Source organism: Bos taurus, chromosome 23 (assembly GCF_002263795.3).
Source record: "Bos taurus isolate L1 Dominette 01449 registration number 42190680 breed Hereford chromosome 23, ARS-UCD2.0, whole genome shotgun sequence".
In the NCBI taxonomy this organism is placed as follows: domain Eukaryota; kingdom Metazoa; phylum Chordata; class Mammalia; order Artiodactyla; family Bovidae; genus Bos; species Bos taurus.
The window spans coordinates 12,045,157-12,063,797 of NC_037350.1; the positions used below are offsets into that span (position 1 = coordinate 12,045,157).

An 18,641-nucleotide genomic window follows, 5' to 3' on the forward strand; every position below is an offset into this window, starting at 1 on the left:
GTGCATGAATCTTTTGAAAGCAGTGGAAACCATGGTTTGTAACTAACCTTTGGGTGAGCCGCACACCGTTGTAGCCATTGGAGGCATGTCTTGTGGTCAGTTATAGAGGCAGCCTTTTTGCTTTCATGAAATCTCGTCAGGAAAACAAGTTAAATGGAAAAAAAAAAAACCTACACAAATGACCCGAAAATTATAACTGTGACTAGTGATTGAAGGAAAAGTCCAGGAGATGAAAGCATATAATAGGTCCCTAGCCTAATCTGAGGCTCCAGGAAGATCTTCCTGAGGAAGAGCCGTTGAAGCCAAAACCTTCAGAATCAAGAACGCAGTGAGGTCCCTTTGTCTTGAACATGGAGTACAGGGGTGGGTGGTGCGAAGAGCGGGAGGCTGCCAGGAGCAGAAGTGCTGAGGCGGCTAATGACCAAGGCTAAATGAGAGTGTGCTGCACAGGTCGGGGTGTGTGGGCTCACTCTGCCTGCTGGAGGAGGCTGGGCAGTGGCCTGGGCGTGAGGTACTGGTGGTTCTGACCAGGTGGCTGCTGTGTGGATGGGAAGAAGAGAGTGGATTTGGTTTTTAGAAGCAGGATCCACAGCGCTTGCTAACTGAATGTGAACGTTGGGGAGGATGCCGTGATGGCTCCAGGGTCACGTCACAGCCATTGTCTGCGTGGTGGCCCTGTTCTCCTAGGTTGGGGGACACTGAAGGAGGAGGTGTGTGTTCCATTTTGGACATCTTACAATTGAGGTAGCCAAGATAGCAAGGAGTTAATTGGATACAGCGGCATGGAGCTCCGAAGAGTGGTCTGGGCAGAGAGACAGTTCAGAGGGGGCAGCATGTGCAGTTAGAATTTAAACCTTGGGAGAGAACAAGGGATCCAGCACTGAATACTTCTAATATTTAAAGGACAGAAGATGAGGTGCTACCAGAGAAGGAGAAGGGCAACACGGAAAACTGGGCACCACAGAGCCCATGGGGAGTCGGCTGTTCAGATCTGTCAGAACCAACTAGGGCCCTTGGGATTGAGAAATGTTCAGGTTCTGTTCATGGGGTTCTTTAATACCCAGACTGGAACTATTCGGTGAAGGAGCTGGGTATGAGGTCAGCTCCTCCCTCACATCTAGACAGGAAGTCTCCCAAATCCTGGAGTGGGCTGTCCATTCGGTGGGAGTTTCTAAGTGTATATAGTTTATAGTTGGACTTCAAATTTGAGCTCATCTCTTCAGCTAAAACATTTCTCTGCCGCAGAGTAAGCCTCTTTCCCTCCAGGAGAGGTGTGTTTAACCAACTTTAGCTCGCTTCTCTGGCCTTCTTCTCTCCACCCCGCCCTCCTGCCACACACATGCGCACAGCAGATGTTGTGGGGCCTGTGACCTTAAAGCCCAAATTTGTGAAAATAGAGAAAAGCATGCTTGTACCCTTGAGGCCCTCAGAATGACCTTTTTGAGTTGTGTGGCGACAACAAGCACGAGACTCCCTTCGAGAAGCACACAGGACGGGTGCGGCGGCGCTGGCACAGCAGAGGTGAAGCGTCGTGTCTGCAGCGTCTCCAGCCCGTTCCTTTCTCACTCATCCTTTCTCACCAGCTCCCAGCCTGGCAGTCTCGGGAAGTAGACATGGGCTTTTCTGCACGCAGTCAGTACATGACCAAACTTGGAAACACACATGGTCTGCCTCTGCTTCGGAGAGAGGCTTGCAGACTTCTCAGCCATTCCTGGGAGAAGCCTTCACAGGAGCAAAGAAGTTGTTCCCTGCTGTCCTTGGAGAGTTTCCGCATCCCTTTCATGGGGTCCCTAACCACTGACTACTTTCCAGGCTGCCCTGTGTAGTCGTCATATATTTAATCAGGTTTTTCTAAAATTTGCATATCTTCAACAAAAATCTTTATTGAGCTTGTCAGCTTATGGCAGCGCATTTATAGTATGTAGAGGGGTTTGTGCAGAGGGACAGAGGAGACGTGTGCATTGCACACTCACAGGAAGATTTCCTTGTTGTCTCTCCTTTGTCATAGGAGACAGGAGCAGAGTGTAGACTGAGCGGCAGAGGAGGTGACAGGATGAGCAAGCCTTGCAGGTGGGGGCAGAGCGGGGGGCCCAGCCTTGAAGCCCGACGGGTGAGCGGGTCTTCCTCGAGTCAGGCTTCAGCTGCTCTGGCCCTTAATGGCTGTAACAACCCCATTTATCGGAGCCACGCCTGCGGTCTGAAAGGCTAGATGGCTCAGCAGCAGCCACATGGCTGTCGGGGCCGTGCAGCTGGAACGGAATCCAGCATTTGGGCTCCTTACTGGATTCTTCAGAAAGAGAACTTGAGTTTCCCCATAAGGGACCTGCCGTAGCAAGGGGACACTAACCGGAGGGTCTGTCGTATTTGTCCTCCCCCTTGACCCCAGCCTGTGGACTGGAAGGCCGGCAGAGAAAAAGGGGCGGGCGTTCCTCTCTCGCTCCAGCGCTGTTCTGGAGAGGCACGCAGCATCTGCAGTCTCATGTCCCGACGGCCCTGCCACTCAGATGCCCTGTGACTTGATGGACTGGCTCTTGCCAGCGTAGCCTTCAGGGAGGCCTGGCAGCTGGATTGCCCACTTTGCCCTCGGCCACTCTTGGGTAGGACAGGTTCAACCCTTCTGTTGTCTCTGCTGCAGGTTTGGAGTTGGTTTTCTAGGAGCCCTCTGTTTGAGAAGGTCAACTCTACAGACAGGAGACTGTTGAAGGAGAAGGCCAACCAGTCAGGAGCCTGGGAGAGAAGGATGAGGTCTCCTCTGGAAAGCAGTTCCTCACGACTCCCCCGAGGCCCCCCAGGGTGGGGGCTGGAGGAGGGCGGGGGAGCTGGCCAGGAGTGCTGGCATCTTCTAGGGTTTTTGGATTTTGAAAACTGCTCTGGGTTCTAAGAGGGTAATGCTACGTGTTTTCAGCTACTGAAATAAAATGATATTTGAAAGAGCAAGTCATTATTCCTGTGGCATAAACTGCCTTGAGCCATTTTCTTAGTTTTTAAATACATGCTCCTCTCTAGATAACACAGCCTGGTTGTGATGTGAGCCTGCAGCCAGCCCCCTTCTCCTCCTGCTCCGGGGGGTTAAAGAGCTCACAGAGGGAAATCGGGGTGGGGGGAGGTGGCTCTCACAGGTCCAAGCTGAAGGCAAGGGTTCCTTCCTGGGGCAGGTGCCCAGCCGCAGGTCTGGCCCACTTTCTCTCCCACACACACACCGTTGAAAAACAGGCAGAAATGAGAGGTGGAAGACCTGTTCCCTGGGTGTCGGGTGATGGAAGATGTTCCTAGAAGTAGACGGGCATTCCCCATGGAGGAAAGAGGTCAGAGCTTTTGCAGGAATGAGGCTTGAAGGTTTGAAGAGACGACGATAAAGGAGACCAGGGTGGTGGGTTGTCTGTAGCTGTGCACACCGTGCCGGGAGCTCCATCACGCTGGGCTGTGATGCACGTGCCTCTCGGGGCCCGCGCCCCGGCTCTGCGCGGGCTCGTGTGCCTCGGCCTTCTGTCACGGTGCTTTGTGTTGTAGCATTTAGCTTGTGTTTAACTTGATATTTTAATTGATTTGGAGGAAAACAAACACTTGTGTCTGTTTTAGCGCTGCCTTGGTGGTGTTCACTGGTTTTCATTAAACGGGTGAGTGCACTGCTTGTGTGCCAAGTCGCTTCAGTCGTGTCCGACTCTTTGTGACCCTGCAGACTTGTAGCCTGCCAGGCTCCTCTGTCCATGGGATTCCCCAGGCAGGAGTACTGGAGTGGGTTGCCATGCCCTCCAGGGGATCTTCCCGACCCAGGGGTCGAACCCACATTTCTTACGTCTCCTGCATTGGCAGGCAGGTTCTTTACTGGCAGCGCCACCCGGGAAGCCTGGTGAGTACATTGGGCTCTTGTGAACTGCAGGTTCTTTACTGGCAGCGCCACCCGGGAAGCCTGGTGAGTACATTGGGCTCTTGTGAACTGCAGGTTCTTTACTGGCAGCGCCACCCGGGAAGCCTGGTGAGTACGTTGGGCTCGTGTGAACTGCAGGTTCTCCTTGCCCTTGGAAAACAGACAGACTGATGCCCACTTGGTGATTTACAGTGGCTTTGGTTCCAGCCCCCTGGGTGGCTGACTGCATCCACCCGTTCTCTCCCCAGCCCCGCCGAGCTCTGTGTCAGCCACTCAGGGAGCAGGGGTCCAGCTCTGTTTCTTGGAGTGTGATTGCTCTTCCCTCCACTGTGTGAAACTGGTGATGGAGGAGAGTGTGAAACAGGTGCATTCCGTTCCCGAAACACCTGCATCTGCTTTGCCTGTACCGTGCCTGATAAAATGCATTAAACTCCTGTAATGCATTTTTGTGCTACAAATTCTGCCTTGGGCACTGGGTCAGTGGAGGCGGTGTAATCCAGGGATCACTGCTGGTGAGAGTGTAAGTGGCTAATGTTTTCCAACAAGCGTTCCTATAGCTACCTGCTGTTCCCAGCGCGCGCTTTTAAACGAGCTCTGAGGTCAGTTAGCCGCCCTGCATTTTAAGAAACTTCTGTGTTGTTGGAAAAGTGTGATTCTTTATAACGAGCTTGCCCAGTCATTTCAGATGTGAGTCAGGCATAATTGTTGTTTACATTGAAATGGACAATTCACAGAGCAAATGGTCCTTACGGATGAGCTGAGATTTGGAGGGCCCGTTACCAAGGTGTCTCGGAGAGCTCTGGGAGGTCTGGGGCGGGCTGTGTTTGCTGTCTGAATAACAGGTGTCTGATTGTCCTCCTGCCGGGACACAGCTGCCTGGGGCTCGTCACTGGTGGGAAGCGTGCAGGGACGGGCGTGTCAGTGCAGCACGCTCACGCAGCACCACCCAGGGCCGCGCCCGAGACGCCCTCGCAGCGCCGCGCTCCCCCAGGCATGCCAGTGTTTCTAGGGTCTGCTGGAACCTCTGACATCTGAAATCCAAATGAGCAAGAAAGTGTGCAACATTTCTTGTGAGTGGGGTGAAAACACGGAAGCACTGGAGCCGAGGCCCACCCTGGTCTGAGGCCTCCCTAACATGGCCATCTTGGGAGAGCCCCCAAGTGGGGAAGTTTGTCAGAAAACAGATGTTTAATTAAAGTCCGTAAGTATCCAGACCTGCGCAGTTTCGCCAGCTTTATTGTCTTTTTTAGCATTTACTTGGCTGCGCCGGGCCTCCCGTTGTGGCGCGCGGGATCTTTGATCGTCACGGGGCACGCAGCCTTAGCTGTGCGTGTGGCGTCTGGTTCCCCGACCGGGGATCGAACCTGCGCTGCCTGCGCTGGGCCGCAGCCTTAGCTGTGCGTGTGGCGTCTGGTTCCCTGACCGGGGATCGAACCTGCGCTGCCTGCGTTGGACTGCAGCCTTAGCTGTGCGTGTGGCGTCTGGTTCCCCGACCGGGGATCGAACCTGCGCTGCCTGCGCTGGGCGCACAGAGGCTTAACCCCTGGACCGCGGGGAAGTCCGACTCCAGCTCTAAGTGGGGGTTTTTACTCCAAGATAAAGCCAATAAGCCACATTTCTATCTGGCAGGGTTTGAATAAAAATGTCAGGAGCTCAGACTTTGTGAATTTTGGCATCGCTTTATCTGCTTTAGGAAATCCCATGGAAGAAAAAGACAGTTCCAACCCCCCGCTCAGTTCCTGAGGTTCAGAGGGAAGAGAGGCTGGGGGTCCCGGCCTCAGTCAAGGGTGGGGGCTGTGCTGCCTGCAGGTGGGAGGCTGGCTCGGCCCTTGGTCCTCCAGCTCCTCCACCCACCGTCCCCCCAACAGCAGGAACGGGGCGGGGTGCGGGGAGGAGGGGAGGGCCGGCCGACGGGCAGGGAGGAGGGGCGGGGAGGACTGGCCGACAGGTCTGCAATCTGGCTCAGGCCCTCACCCTGCTGCCAGCAGTGCTCAGAGGGAGAGACCTGTCTCCTCTGCCTTGGGTGTTCTCTTGGGCAGTTATTGTCACTGATTTTTGTAAACAAGTGAGTGAAACAGGAAATACTGTTACAACTTTCATAGCACTTCTAGTCAGTCAGGTGTTGGTTTTGTATCATCTTTGCTTAATGGTGGCATCTGTCAAAACTGTTTCAGTCCTGGTGGGTGGTCTCACAACACCCACACCCGTCTCTCTGGGAGCAGAGGTGAGGTTTAGCTGTGAATGAAGGGGTCTGAGTGGAATGGATGACTTTCGGATGTTGGCTTTAAAAGCTGAAGTTTGGTTCCCACCAGATGAGCGCTTTTAGAAACCTGCATGTCAGACCTGTGTGAGTCCTGGAAGAATGCACCTCAGGTCCACTTTCTGCAGCTGGAGGCACCTTCACATTTATGCGGCACCCATTTCCACCCGCGAGCTGCCTCTCCATGTGTCCTTCACCCAGGATGGTGTCTGGCTGGGGCGTGGGTTGTACTTTCTGCTCTGCCCTGTCTCTTGCTGTGCACAGCCACAGTCCCTTATGAGGAGCCCATGCCCGTCAGCCGCCGTGGTGACCTGGGCAGGCCTTTTCTTTGTCAAGCCCTGAGGGTGTAGCTGCTGGACCCCTTGCAGGGCAGCTTGGGGTGGGGTGGGAGGTGGGGGCTGGGCTGACTGACCCCACCTGTGCGGGTCTGGCCTCCCCCCTCACCCAGGATGGCCTGCCCGAGCCAGGCAGCATCGAGAGAGGGGCCTGGAGTGGGGGCCATGGGACACGGGGCTTAGCTGCTTCTGCACCCTCCCCTTTTCATCAAGGGCTCGTCCCGAGTGCTCTTCAATGCTGGCAAACAAACGCTAACCCACGTTCTTGAGTGTTTTGTGCAGATTTACTAAGAACAGCTCCGGTAACAGAGGAGCCAACAGAGCCCTAACAGAGCTCTTTGGCCTCCTCCTAGGCCAGTATTTCGTGGGAAGCAGTGATCAGGGCTCCCAGGAGCCAGGCAGCTTGTGTGTATGGTACGTCGGGGGGAGCGGTTGAGGTTAAACTATGTTTAGCATTATGAACCATTTGTTTTTCAAAAACTTGGCTGTTTTCCTCTCTTTTGGAGGGTTGGCATTCTTATCATCATATTCTTTACTGCTTATGCCTCCCAAGGACTGTATATAGAGCTATCACAAGCAAAAGAGTAGAGTATTGAAGTTGTTTTTAAAACTACTTGACGCTGAACTGTGGGGCCATAAGGAGCCTATAGATGAAAATATATATGTATGTGAGTGAGAGTGATAATGATAGGTAGTATCAAAGCCCCTTTCGCAGCTGATCAGCTGTGTCCTTTCTGCTTTCTCTCCCCCTGGCCGACCCTCTCTGCAAAGGCCCCACTTGGTTTTTGATGAATGGAGTGAGGAAGCTTGAGTCTGACCAACCCAAGACAGAGGCTGTAAACACCCTGTGCTATGAAACTGCTCCTCACTGAAGTAAGAATAATCTTGTTCCCCAGTAGCCTGATTTTGCATCTTTCCATGTGCCCAGCTTGGTCTCTGGAATTCCATCAGAGAGTAATTGAACATTCATGACACTTGAGTGGAAACAGGTCTGTGGGTACCGAGAAAAGAGGATAAAGATTCAACCCACCCACCAGTCCCCTGCCCCCTTTCCTGTATCCAGCAGTCCACCCCACCCACTGACACTTCCGAGCCCATTGGCTGTTGTTGGTAGATGATAACCTACTCAGCATTTGGGAGAAGTTCTAGCATGTATCTTCCACTTGGTGGGCGATCCTGACAGGAGAGGGAATTGGGCTTAATTTATATCATCTACTAACCTCAGTGCATAACCTTGGGAAGTGAGCCTTCCAACATTGCCCCCAGACTTCTCCCCAGTGAATGCCATCTAATTTTTTTTTCTTTTTTAACCAGCTCTACTCCCACAATTACCTGTTCAGTAGTTTCCACATTTCAAAAATCAAAGCCAAGTGTCAAGGTGTGCCTGAGAGGTACACAGAACCTGCACAGAGAAATAAGGTGTTTCTGGCTGAGGAGAATCCCCAGGTGTGGGGAGAATATCCAGGGTTACTGTGGTCGTGGTACCTGGCTTCCTTTTCCAGACAGAACGCAGGCCCTCCGGTCCACCCATCGAGTTGGTGGTCGCCTGGAGTCGGCAGAAGGCGGGCTGCGGCGGAGCTGTGAGGGGGTGTGGTGAGACCTGAGCTTCTCCCCTCCTTCGCAGTCTGCCTTTGACTAATGAGGTGTTAGACTGAGCCAGGGCTGAGTTGATTTCAGGGCTAATCCATTTCCTGCTACTTTTATTCAGCCAGCACCATCCATCAGGAGGAGAGGAGAGCCCTGGGGACCCTCTTCTGCATCACCCCAATATCTTGAAGGCAGGGAAGGGCAGCAGGGGGCCTCCCGCCCTTATTAGAGATGCTGAAGGTGTAGAAACACGTTAAGCCTTGGCGACAGAAATGTCTCCACTCACTTCCGGCTGCTGTGCGGCTGGCCAGTGCCCCCACCCCCGCCTCAACCTGGCAGTCGCTTCTCCCTGCCCGGGTGGGCTTTGCTCCAAAAAGATGATTGTGCTCGTCAGACGAAGGATGCATATTGAGGCCATCCACGCTTCTGCTGCGAAATCCTTTAGGAGAAAGACAACTGGTATCCAATATCTTCAAGTAATGAACTTATCAGTAAATATAACACACGGGCTCATTAATCTTCACTTTGCTTTTGGGCCAAGTGGGAGCTCAGCTTCTCGGGAGATGCAGTTTCATCTGTTCCTTCCCTCAAACCTCGTCCTGATTTAGACTCAAACACACTGCCCTGCTCTCCCTGGGAAGCAGTTAATAGTGTTTTTTCATACAATGGATTGTTCGGGCTCGGCCTGTTTGCTCAGGCCGTGGGCATGTGTCTGCACTGGGTGTGATCAGGACATCAGAGCAGGACTGTGAGTGTCCTGAGGCATCGTCTCTGGGTAAAGCAGCTGTTGTCCTTCGTAGCCAGTCTTTGCTTCAGTTCCCACTGTCCTGAGATCACTGCCTCGGCCCTGTTTTCTCTGAAGGGAATGGAGGATGGGGAGGGCAGTGGACCCCGGGGCGCTGCCCTTCGTTCTGCCTGCGGGGGCCTGGGCTTGAGAGAGATCTGAGATGAGATGCTGTTTGCCTGGGGAACAGTATGGCGCACACTGGTGTACAGGCCCCAGGAGGAGGTTCAGGAAAGGATTCCGATTCTCTGCAGCTCAGGCCTCTGGGACCTGGAGGTGTGACCAGTTAAGAGCTGATGGGATGAGGTGATGGGGGAGCCAGCCCAGATCTCCTGCACCTTCCCTGAAAGAAAGGGCCAGACAGACCCAGGAAACTCAGATGACTGTCCACCGCCCGACGCAGCCCATGCCCCTGTGCCCTCTCCTCAGCTCTTCCTTCTGCAGCATCTCGGTTGCAGAGAGCCTGGCCCGCGGCCTGCCCACTCCCAGGAGGAGGCAGGCCCGGGGCAGTGGCGGGGGGGGCCTCACCTCCTGCCCCCCAGGTGGGGTTGAAAGTATCCGGCTCCACTGAGACACCAACTGGACTCAACATTTCTGTTCTTTACCTTTAAATACGGTACCTTCTCCAGCCCTTGAAATGACCCGTTTTTCCTGGAGAGCCCCACTCGTGTGTGTGTGTGGTTTCCCTCAACCTTTTAGAAGCAGTGGGTGTCCTGAGCTGGGTACTGAGGCTGGCTCCGGCTGGGAGCGAGCTCTGTGCTCCCTGACACCCGCGTGGGGCTGCCGGCCACGCGTGTCCGAGGGAGGCACTGCGCGGGCGACTTGGGTTCCACCCTCAGTGCAGCAGGAGCCCCTGGACTCCCGTGCACGTGCTGCCACGCTTGTTGGGGGGTCATAACAGCAGGAACCCGCGCTGTGACCACTGTCCACTCTCCAGACGTGAGCGGGAGCTGGGCCCACGGGCCACCCTAACCCTGTCTTCTCTGCTTCTCCCACTGCTGCAGGTTACGTGTTCTGTATGTTGCATCGCCTCCCTGAGCAGCATGACTGTACGTTTGACCACATGGGCCGTGGCCGAGAGGAAGCCATCATGAAAATGGTGAAACTGGACCGGAAAGTGGGGCGCTCCTGCCAGCGCATCGGGGAGGGGTGCTCCTGAAGGCCGGCTTGGCCGCCACGTGACGCTGTTCTTAGTTCACTAATGTTAGCCTTATTTAGGACAAAGTCAGCCAGACACCTTGTACTGGGCACGCGTCAGACTACAGCCAGTCTGTTTCCTTTCCTTAGCCAGCCATCCTGGTACTGTAGTTTAGGGGTTGATGGTGGTTGAAATTGATTTCTGGCTGGTTTCTAAGGTGCCTGCTAGCCATTGTATAAAATTAAAACATGAAGAATATTTTTTTTGAGCATGGCTAGTGGATTTAAAACCACACATACCTGTCACTGCTGGAGTCAAACTTAAAAAAGCCTTAAGTGGAAAGCGTTCCAGACGGAGACTCTGAGTCACTAGAGGAGAAGCTGGTGTTCAAGTCCCCACGACGCACGTGGCTTTGCCGGAAGCTCTGGTTAGCGTCCGGCCTTCACCTCTCCACTGTCCTTAGTCCCGGTAGCCAGGACCCCCTGACGGCCAGACGTGCCTGGGCCGCAGGCAGCTGCTGAGATCAGCCCGTGGCTGGGCTGGGGGTGGCCTCACTCTCCCACTGAGCAGGAAATGGGGGTGGGGGCAGGTTCTTAAATGTTTTTACCTGAATTAATATGAAAAAACTCATCACACGGGACGAGAAACAATAACCTCACTTTGAAAATTAGCTCCACTCAAGACTAGCCCACGAACAAGAACCACCTTTTCTACACAGGCCCCTCCCCGGTCACAAGAAGCGACTGGGCGCCCTGACCCCACAGCTCTGGCCTGCCATCCGCCGAGTGCAGGGATCCGGCACTGATCAAATACGGCTAATTGCAGCACAGCAGCTGTGGCCGACAGACTGGCCTCTACTGCTAGGTTCTTTTAAAGATGTTTCATAGCCACCAGGAATCGACGGCCGTGCTGGACGCTGCCCACAGCTCCGTCCTGTGCAGCAGGAGCGGCCTCGCCCCTCAGGTCCGTGTGGCCCCGCGGTCCACGGGCCGCCAGCCTGCTCTGCCACACAGAGGCTTGTTTGAGGGGGCAGCGCCCGCCGCCGGGACAGAGGTGGGTCTGTCTAGAGCATGGTTCGTGGGTGGGCAGGGAGGGCGTGTGGCTCAGCCTGCGCCTCTCCAGAGGGCAGAGGGGTGGAGTAGAGGCCAGGCGGGGACGGGCCTGTTTGGCCCGTTAGGAAGTGCTCACCAGTCAGGTGGGTGGGGGGGTAGGAGGGAAGAGGGGCGCTTGAGAGCCTGAGCAGGGGCCTGGACGCCCAGAGCCCCTTCGGACCCAGGCCGTTTGGAGCTGCCCATGCACAGGCTTCTGGGAGAGTTGAACCCAGCAACTTAACCCTTTCTTACCACAACAAATGGTCACTCAGCTCTGTCCACAAACTAACAGTAAATACCTGCAACTACAGATGTTTTGGTCCAAAAACTGAAATAAGGAATCATGCTCTTCCCCCCAACGCCCCGCCCCCAAGGCACCCCTCCCAACCAGAGTGGAATCCGCTGCAAAATCTCCAGCCTTAATTCTTGCTTCAGGACCGAGACCAGGGTCTTGCTCTTGGGCAGCCCAGGCCTGAGAGGCCAGGCCTGCCCACGTTTACCACTGTTGTCAAGCCACGGCCCTCTGGCCAGTACCTGGCCGTCCTCAGTGATGTGGCCCGCCTCGGCGCCCCGCCCAGCTCCGATCTCAGAAACGGCCACCAGGCGCCCTCCCGGCCCCGCTGCTGCCGCCGCTGCTGGTGGCCCCGGGACGCGGGCCCTGGAGAGCCGGCCGCGCACAGGGCTCGCAGCCCCTGGTCGTTTCCTGATGGCAGAGCTGGGGGGTGGGGAGGGCTTGTTCCCCTGCAGTATCTGTTCTGTGAAGTTTGTTAAATGTAAGGAAAGCTTAAATTCTTGTATCTTTAAAAGAGAAAAATCTTATTTAACCCTTTTGTGTTCTAGATTTACTTACACACATAGCCTAGAGCCCAGTTTTAGTTTTAACATTGTGAAAATATTAAAAGAATCTTGTAACTTTATTCTTTTTTCTCCTGCTGAAAAAAAAAATTAAACCAATCGTATGACAGTCTGGATTTCTCTGTTTCGCCGGTTTTCCTAAGTGCCACCTGGATGACCAGGAAAATAGTAAAAGGTCCCCCCGGGCCAGAGGGTGAACGAGGTGGAGGCTCTGTGGGGTGCTCACTCGTCCCTCAGAGTCCAGGCTCCGCAGCTGCTGCGCCGGGTTCTCTCGGGTGGCTCTGCCTCAGGTGACCCTGGGGTGGAGGTGCGTCTGCTGAGCTGGCCTTTGCTGGCACCAAGGGCACATACCTGGGGGGAGACAGGAGGAAGTGAGCGCCAGCCCCGAGGGCCCCCAGGGGTGTAGGGGTGGGTGTGCCTGGGTCCTGGCACATCTGAGACCCAAACCTCCCGTAGGGACAGCCCTGGAGACGACCAGCATCTGATCATCTGTAAGTGCTGGATCGATGATCACCTCACAGGCCTTAAGCAGGACTAGGCTGGCTCAGGGTGGAGGCTGTGACCCATGTCTGCAGCACCCAGGAGCCTGGAGGCGTTCTGGGAAGGCGCTTCAGAGCTGCGGTGGGGCCTGCACCCCTCCTCACAGTCCTTGGGGAAGTCTCACAGTGGGCTCGCTTGGCTCACAGGGGACAGGCGTGCCCAGATGCTGTCTGCCCAGAGGCGAAGACAGCACGGAGCCCTGGGGGAGGGCCCACAACCCACAGGAATCTGCATCGTTTCTGAAGAGAGCCCACGTCACGTCTCACAGCTGTGAAATCAGGACTTGTGAATGCACACTTGTATATTTGCTCACCTAGGCTGTTGTGCAAAATGAAGCTTGCATTCTGCCCACAAATGAACCGTCTGGGCTTCTGGACCAAGTCCTCCTTTACAGATGACTCAGAAAAGCAGTTCCCCACCCAGAGGCCCCAGAAGCCCTCAGCAACCTTCACAGACCCAGAAACCCAAGACAAAGGAGGGCTGAGTTCTCTGCTGAACCCCCTGCCCACACCCCAGCCCAGAGGCCAAGTCTGTGCCTCACCTCTCCCTCCACCGGCTTCTCTGCGGGGGTTGGGGGTGTAGGCTCAAGACCTCAGAGATGGGAGAGGCCAAAGGCATATTCCTGGCGCTTCCTCCCAGGTCCCTCTGGGAGCTGGCGCTGCCCTTCGCAGAAGGCAGCTGGGAAAGCCAGGCGCTGAGCCCTGGGGAGCAGCTGCCCGAGGCCCGAGCTGGTCAGCGCTCAGAGCTCCCTGCGGTCCCTGCCCACACCGTCTCCTCTTTACTGTCAGGGCCCAGGCAGGTCTTGGGAAACTCCAGTAGCTGCTGGGGGTAAACCAGGTAGCCAGGGCTAGAAGCGGCCATCGGGAAGAACAGCCTGCCACCTGAACACGGGGTAGAAAGCAGAGGCCACCGCCTGCCACGAGCAGCATGGCCACCTCCGGCTGGCCGAAACTGTCCTGTCCACCCCATTGCTGCTCAAGGAGGAGGCTCACCTGGTGACAGGCTGTAAGCGTGTCAGCAGTGTTCCTGGGCGTCCATGGGAACCCAAGCCCCAGGGTTCCGCTCCCACCTGACGGGCCTTGGCTCCTCCTGGAGCTGGCTCTCAGGCAGCAGCTTCAGCTGTCCCAGCTGCAGGGAGGCCAAGGGGAGACGGTAGTGGGGGCAGGTGGCGGCAGCCTCATCCTCTCCCCTGGGCTCAGGACTGTAAAGACGCAGGATGCAAATGGTAAGCGCTCGAGGCCCCAGTCTGGATGAGGGGGGTGAAGGGAGTCCTCAGGCCATGAGCCCTCTGGGGGGGTGTTTTTTTTTTTTTAAATTAAAAAATGCAGAAAGTCACCTGGGGTCAGGGAGCCCCTTCCAGAGTCTGCCTTCCAGCTGGCAGAGGGCAGGGACACAAGGCTGGGCCTGTCTGGATAGTTGGTCGCAGAGGACATGAGTGACCAGCCCAGCTCAGAGCCAGACCAAAGGGAGGGCACCCCACCCCTCCGCTAGGTTATTCCATGAGCATTCTTTAGTATTTTTTTTTAAATAAAAAGTACTTTAAAAAGAGTGATTTTCAGCAGTGCACACCTGTGCTCACCTCTGCAGTGGGGGCAGCTCCCAGCACCTGTACGGTTCGTCCCGTTCAACAGATCCTGACAGCAGGGCCCCGGGCTATGTGGTGGGCGCGCAGGCCCTCGGCTCTGCTGAGGTATGGCCTGTCTCACAGACACGAGCAGGATCAGCACGTCCTCTCCTCTCTCTTCACCCCTATGCAGGGCAGGGCTGGGGTGTACCAGAAGCTGGCTTACCCTCCAGCAAGTCCCCCTCACCATTCATTCATTTTCTGCAAAACGCCAGGGCCTCAGGATCCTGCCCAGTCACCCAGGTGTGACCAGGTCAGCTTCCAGGGGGAGAAACAGGTGAGTCCCGGCTGCCCTGTCCATCCTTCCCCAGCTCCTCCAGTGACTCCTGAGTGGACACCAGGCCCAGGACAACTTCTGCTACAATAAAAACCACAGACTGCATTTTACATCCCTCAGGCTGCTAATGAGCACTGGACTCCTGCTGGAGCCACTGTGAGGACAGACAACGTAGAATCCATGGCTGCAGCCACAGAAATAAACGGATCGTGGCCTGTACTGCTGCCCACGGCCACCTGCCCGGCCGCCACACCCAGAGGAGCTGGCCACCCACGTGGAAAATGGGCGTGAAATTGCACCAGGAAAAAACACAAAAAGCAAACCACTAATGAGGAAAAACTCCTAGGAGACACATTTAATTTTGTTTCCCTCCTTTGACACCTTTTCTTCTCTGTCCGAAGGGAGGTTCTTCATTGAAGCTGCACTGGGGAGTGGGAATGCTCCCTTTCTTTATTACCAGCTGGCCTCCGCACACAGGATGCTCTGCTTCTTATCACAGATAAGACCTTCCTTTCCCCGTGGCTCTAAAAGGATAAGTGATTACAATTTTGTTATCTTCTAAATTAAAAAAAAAAAGTGAAGCTGGCTGGGCCGGCAGTGTCTGCACAGTGGTTTGACAGTTGGGGTGACAGCGTAACTCCTGAGCAGTTTTTGCACAATTCAGAAGCTCTTTCTTCTTGGCCAAGGACGCCGTCTAACAAACACATCCCACTCTCGCTGAAAATAATTCTCTTTTTCCTAACTCTTCTAGGGATAACACACTTTTAATGTATTTGTCAGGAATAAACACACTTTATTTACTAAGATTTAAAAAGTGATAATTTAAAGAGCAATTGAGAAGAGTCCCATATCCATCACGGGCTCATGGCTCTAACTAAAATCAGAAGAGCATCGGAAAAAAACAGAATACGGGAAGACAAGTGTGTGTGTTTCAAGTTCTGAGTGCCTGGCACCCGGCCTTACCTGAGCTGGCCTTGAATGGGGCTCATGTGGCACGTGCCCCGCCCGCCGTGCTCAGAGCCAGCCCTCCAAGGAGCTCCAGGAGGTGACTGAACGCTTTCCCCCAAAGGAGTCTGCCTCTTACTCTGCACAGAGCTTTATCTAAAGTGAAGGGCAAAAGGCTCCGCTTGTTCTATCTCGTGACCTGGTTACAAAGGTGGTGTAAGCACCCCTCTGTCCCTCTGCCCCAACCTCCTCAACCCCCCTCCATGCAGCTGCCTCCTCACGGGGTGTGGGGAGCCACCGGCCCTCCTCTGCCGCTGCCCCCCTCCCAGCCTGGCCAAACCCGCAGCCTGGTGCCCACAGCTCCCCAGGGACTCGGCCTCTACCCGCTGCTGGGCGGAGGGGTCTGGTGGGGTTCCCTGGAGCCGGGTCTCAGCCCCTGCACTCTCTCTCGGCTCCTTTGGTTTCTCGGAGTTTGGGGGCCATTTTGGTCCATGTGGTTCCCGGCGGGGTCGGGGGTGGGGGGACTCCTCTGTAGGACTGGCCAGGGCTCTGGAGATATCAGTCCCCTACGGACTTGTTGACTGCCCCCCATTCCCCAAACCAGAAGGCTCATCAGGGAAGGCGGAGCCCCTGCCTCGTAGCAGGAGACAGACTGGAGTGGCCCTGCTGGGCTTTGTCAGCATTCAGAACAGGATTCCAGACCATCGGGCCCGGGAGGCAGCTGCCGGGGAGGGGTGGCATCACCGTCCCTTCCTTCCCTTTACGTGATAACAAGGGCGAGTGAAGTGCTGCAGAAGCAGGGAGACAGTTCTGTTCTCCAGACAGACTTCAGGGTGGAGAGAATTCACCGGGGACGAGAGAAGGGCTGAGCCGCTGGCCAGCCAGGCACGGTTCGTGCCTCCCTGTTGGCAGCTGAGTAGCCAGGTGGCATTCGTCCCCAGTGCTTGGACGCAGAGGGATGCTGCAGGGCCACGGCTTGGAAGGCTCTGGACCTTCCCCAGGTCAGCAGTGCCGGCCTCCAGGCTGGGACGCCTCTCTGGACAGGTGACTCCGTGATTAAGCCCGTGAACCGGTGCTACCTGCAAAGGATTTGAACCTTGCCCGAGCCCGAGTCCCCTGCTCCTCCTGTTTCCCTGTCAGCAGTGAATGCGCCGCCTGAGGAGGTGCTGAGTGGACAAGAATGCCAGGCTCTAATTGGCAACCGGGGGCTGGACGCTGAGGGAGGTGGTCACCCACCCACGGTGAGCAAGCAAGAGGCTCCATTTGTTACCAGAGCCCTCCTCCTACGGTGAAAAGCTGCCCCTCAACCCAGGGGTTCCACTCACCCCACACGGGGGGATACAGACAGAGATCAGAGTGAAGGGCACTGAGGGGGACCCGCAGAAAGACAACCATCTGGTTTATTCATGCAGCTTGAAGCGACACTACCCCGGGACCGATAAGCCACTCACATCTATGTAACACTGGGAGGAAAGAGCTGACCCACTGGCTCTTTGCACACCTATGACCAATGTGTGCTTAAGACAGAAAGAAAGTGCCCACCCTGCCTTAGGCAGGGTGCGCGGAGGGCCTGATGGCCGCAGCCAGCCACCGGGAGAAGCTGGGGAGGGGTTCTCAGAGGGCGGTTAGCGCTGGGCGGACATCACTCAGACACGCAGGCCAGATCAAGTGACAACTGTCAGATTAGATGGTCTCGGTGAGGATTAAGAGGAAAGCTGCTTAGAACTGTCCCCCCCCATCCCCCCAATCCCTAGCTGAGTATTATGGTCTGGGGGAAAAGCAGCAACCACTGATCACCAGCGGGCGGGAGAGGCCCCTCTTGTATTCCAGACCCTGACCAGCAGGATGGCCGTCTCCACACACCTCCACTAACCTGTGGCAAACAGGGCGGGCCCAGCCTAGCCAGAAGCTGGGGCAGGCTTATCTGTGCACACTTGTGAGCCTTACATTAGCTGGGGCGGGTTTATCTGTGCACACTTCTGAGCATTCAATTAGCTGGTGGCATAGTCACTGTTTCCTTGTCAGCCTCCCAAGCTTAAAGGTGGGATACATTTCAGGAATGACAGGTTAATAACCTGGCACTTTGAGTGATTATTAACTCCAGTGTCCGCAGATTGATTTGTTCATTGTGTATTTTGTTGAACTTCCTCAAAGGATTTTCCTTGTCAGACCACGAAGCCCTGCCTCCATCCCTCCCTAGGGAGACGTGCACGCTATTTTTCCGCTCTACCCCACACTCCACCGTTCAAAACTAAAGAAGGAAAATTACAGCATCAAAAGGGATTGAAACAAGTGATTTGTGGTTTGAGCCTTTCAAAAAGATCTGGAATACCTATGATTCAGCAAATGGAGAGTAACTAAAAGAAATAAAAAACCATTTAGTTGCCAGGGCAATGTCCATAAAAGTAAACACACTGAAGTCTCCTTTCTCAGGGCGCCTCTGGGGGAAGGCCCGACACGCCCGCGCGGCCCGTGTCTGCGTGCCGTTTCTGTATGCGGACCCGGGCCTGCCTACTACTTCCTTCTGTGCCCCTTGCAGGTTAGAGAGGTAGGGTGTTAATGGAGGACTTGATGAAGATTGAAGACCCACTCTCTCCCTCTGGAGACCAGCCTGATTTGAACAAATTGAGGAGAATAGAGCAGCCCCTTTGTGTCCTTGGGAGGAAACCCGTTCTGTGTCCCTTTCTGCAGCCAGGCCTGCTCCTCCAGGGGGAGGGTGTGGGGGGAGTCCACAGGGATCCCTGCTCGGGCGGGGGACACGGCTCCCGCGCCACCTGGCCACCCGAGTCACTCCACACGTGCGCCTCCTTTATTGGTGCTGCCGGTTGGGTGAGCGTGAGTTGGAGCCAGGGCTGGAGGGCAGGGAGCTGCCGCTGGGGGCCTGCAGGGCGTGGGGGTCGAGCTGCTGCCCGGCCGCGCTGGCGCCCCCTGTCCCAGGCTCGTCGCTGCTGTCCTTCTGGGCACTCTGCTGCTCGGGACACTCAAAGTGGACGCAGTGGAATACCTGTGAGAGAGGAGAGGCGGTGAGTGCGGGCCGGCGTCCAACCCGGGCTGTGACGAGTTGGGTCACGGTCCCCAGGGGAGTCAGAGTCCTCTGCCCCCTGCTGCGGGCGCAGACAGGAGCAACTAGAAGGCTGGGTATGTTTCAGGGTAAAAGTAAGCGGGCTGATGGTCTAAGAGTTACAGGCAGCGTGGTGTGGATTCCTATAAAACATTCCCACCGAACTTCTCTGATTTGGGTTACTTTGGTCTCACGAGCTTTTCTTTCTCTTTAAATTAACTAATTCTTACATCTGGCAGTTGGGTTAGAAGCTAGTGGGGTTGATGGTGGTGGCGA

The 18,641-nt window shown here is 55.5% G+C and overlaps 2 protein-coding genes and 1 long non-coding RNA gene across 9 annotated transcripts in view; 1 reads left to right on the forward strand and 2 right to left on the reverse strand.

Moving 5' to 3' along the window:
- Positions 1-12,027, forward strand: part of ZFAND3 (zinc finger AN1-type containing 3) — a 328,021-nt gene extending 315,994 nt beyond the window's left edge. For both annotated transcript variants that reach the window (XM_059880382.1, NM_001102145.1), the window contains one exon: positions 9,839-12,027. In XM_059880382.1, the coding sequence (XP_059736365.1) occupies positions 9,839-9,993 (155 nt within the window). In that variant the 3' untranslated portion in view covers positions 9,994-12,027. The remainder of the gene's footprint in view (positions 1-9,838) is intronic.
- Positions 11,959-14,012, reverse strand: LOC132343670 (uncharacterized). The gene is made up of 2 exons (XR_009492625.1): positions 13,795-14,012; positions 11,959-13,659 (listed from the first exon to the last, which is right to left on the reverse strand). It is a non-coding gene; the product is annotated as an uncharacterized lncRNA (long non-coding RNA).
- Positions 14,013-14,685: 673 nt separating this feature from the next.
- BTBD9 (BTB domain containing 9) overlaps positions 14,686-18,641 on the reverse strand; it is a 413,001-nt gene continuing 409,045 nt past the window's right edge. For 5 of the 6 annotated variants that reach the window (XM_024983455.2, XM_024983458.2, XM_024983456.2 and 2 more), the window contains one exon: positions 14,686-18,308. In XM_024983455.2, coding sequence (XP_024839223.1) covers positions 18,114-18,308 — 195 coding nt within the window. In that variant the 3' untranslated portion in view covers positions 14,686-18,113. 6 annotated transcript variants of the gene reach the window in all.